Source organism: Ylistrum balloti, unplaced genomic scaffold (assembly GCF_031769215.1).
Source record: "Ylistrum balloti isolate Yb309-2 unplaced genomic scaffold, AGI_CSIRO_Ybal_v1 Utg370138, whole genome shotgun sequence".
NCBI classification, from domain to species: Eukaryota; Metazoa; Mollusca; class Bivalvia; order Pectinida; family Pectinidae; genus Ylistrum; species Ylistrum balloti.
This window is the reverse complement of record NW_026782146.1, coordinates 619,695-622,183: the sequence shown is the minus strand read 5'-3', so window position 1 is coordinate 622,183 and position 2,489 is coordinate 619,695. Positions and strand designations below refer to the sequence as shown.

At 42.0% G+C, this 2,489-nt stretch overlaps 1 protein-coding gene across 1 annotated transcript; it reads right to left on the bottom strand.

The window, feature by feature from the left end:
• Positions 1-381: 381 nt before the first annotated feature.
• On the bottom strand, positions 382-2,248 carry LOC132550665 (E3 ubiquitin-protein ligase TRIM34B-like). Its single transcript, XM_060214755.1, has one exon. It carries the CDS (start codon positions 2,242-2,244, stop codon positions 382-384), a length of 1,863 nt encoding a protein of 620 aa, XP_060070738.1. The 5' UTR covers positions 2,245-2,248.
• Positions 2,249-2,489: the final 241 nt, after the last annotated feature.

Genomic DNA, 2,489 nt, shown 5'->3' with positions numbered 1-2,489 from the left:
ATAACTGCTACCCGATTATATGATGAACATTGTTAGTTTACAACAAAATCAAATTGTTCATTGTACCTACATCGTCTATACTGCCCCAATATACACACATATATATATACAAGTAACTAGGTCTATAGACAAAGACTATGTACATTATCAATAATGTTTAAAATTGAATGTTTACAATTTGTAAATAATACAGTTTTATTTATAAATAGTAATTCAACCGAACCCTTGCACTAATCAATTCAAACTTGTAAAGAAACCCAAATGCAATGAACATGTTCGCCATGTTTCAACAGTCATGCTGGTAGTCAACCGGTCTATACACACAGATGTGGTGCTGAGATAGAGGCCGATAAGTGCCCATCAAAACTAAACCAGAAAAGTCTAGATGGAGCAGTCAAAATGACGGACTTGACAAATATTACTTTTGGCGTATTGTCCCTTTGACGGCGGCGAGATAAAAATACGGTTTGTGTTCGGGTCCACGCTGACAACATCTCCTCTTGCTTTGTAAATTTGTGACCTGAGTCCTTTTGAATATACACTGAACTCTTCCACGTGAGTTGGACTTGTCACCACAATATCGGGCCCACGTGTTGCAACCCCGCGTGTGCTGTAGTTCCCAAAGTCTTGGGTGCTGATTACCCTCAGTGAAGTACCATGACTACCATCCACGGCCAAAGTGATGAGACGGTTATCTTCGTCGTCTGTCACATACAAAATGTCGCCATTGTCATCGAATGCCAGATACCACATCCCACCTGGTTTCAAAGTAGGCGCTTTCTCTTTTATCCATGTTCCCAAGTCTTTCCCTTCTGTCCGATTAACGACGTGTACGGAACTCCCCTGTCTGCTCCTACAGATGAAAGCCAGTCGTTGTCCTCGAATGTCGATACCATAGCAACGACCTGGAGTTTTGACATTGCCCATTGAACCTGTGATTTTTCCGCCCTTGATTTTGAAGAATTGAATGAAATTGTCGTCAGGGAAACTCACAGCTATGGCGTTACCCCCAGCATAACAGACATCCCATGGATCGGAGCTGAAACCCATTTCCGACAAGAGATTGAACGATCGGCCAAAGAATTTAATCTTGCCGTTGTTTTGGTCGGTGATAGCGAGAATCCCATCAGGTAAAAACGTACTTCCGGTGATCAAACAATCGTCTTTATCCCGGCTTGTTCGGACGTTGAGATTTCCTTTCGGTATGAATTGCGTTGCATTCGGATTTAAGCGTGAGGTATCCCAGCGTTGGACCAACTGTGCCAACTGAGTAGGAGACGGAAATATCCTTGGTCCTGCTGCTTCATCACTTAAATTCTTTTGAAGTGATGCTGAAGTAACAGTAGTTTGAGGGACAACTAAACTGCCAATTCCTGATAGAGACTTTTTCAAGGATTCGTTTCCTTTAAAACTAAGTTGAAAATGGCTGTTATCAGAATCCACAGAATTGATTACCTCTGTAGCTTCAGAGATGACGCTGCTAATACTAGTTCTGGCTTTCAGAATTCTCTTATTGCTTTGCGTGCTATCACAAATGTCAGTTTTAGCATTTTTGAGGTTGTGCATGATGTGCTCGCCGTGCTGGATAGCCTGCTCCAGTTGACTGATATCTTTGGCTGCCACAGTCTGCAACTGCTCCGTTACGTGAGATTCCCATTGGTCCAATTCCTCGTCGACTTCTTTCCGCCAAGACCGTACAGCAGCTTCAACATCAATTAGGCGGGTATGAATTTCCCGTCGTTTGCTTTTCTTTTTATCCATCCATTTGGCAAGCCTACGAAGTTTTTCCTCCAGTTCCGACTCTTTGTCTCTTGTTTTGTCAGCTGCGGCTTCAACTGTATCGACTTCGCAACACTGCCTGTGTTCCAGAACAAAACACTGTGAACAGATTGTGGTTTCGTGATCCGTACAGTAATATTCCACCACTCTCCCCTTGTGGTAATCACACATACTTTCCGAGTCCTCCATTTTGAAGTTGTCCTGCAAAGTACGAATCGTGTGGTTGGACGGGAAAGAGTCCGCCCATTCCTCAAGCGCTACGTTTTTCGGACCGTAAACTTTCCTTCTACATGATGGACAAAAGAAATATTTCTTTACGTCGGATTCCATAGATTTTAAAATCAACAACTGTAAGCATTCCTTACAAAATGTATGGAGGCACGGCAGTGCTTTCGGTTCCTCAAAGTCTTCGTAGCATATTGGACAGGAGATGATATCGCGAAGGTCCGCGGGAGGCATTTCCATGGATTCACAAGGTAAATCAATATCCTGTAAAAAAAAAAGAGAGACAAAATGTTCGTGTTTTTATATACAGCTTGTAAAAGGAACTAGATCAACTGAAAACATCATTACGACAGTTTAAACAATGTTTGCCTTAACAAGATCAAAAATTTTATTGAAAATGTTGTACTGATGACATACAAGGACATACAAGCATGGAAATGTTCTACTGATGACATACAAGGACACACTAGCATGGAACTGTTCAA

Excerpts from the sequence above, each read along its gene's own strand:
- LOC132550665 (XM_060214755.1), bottom strand. The coding sequence starts at position 2,244 with ATGGAAATGCCTCCCGCGGACCTTCGCGATATCATCTCCTGTCCAATA.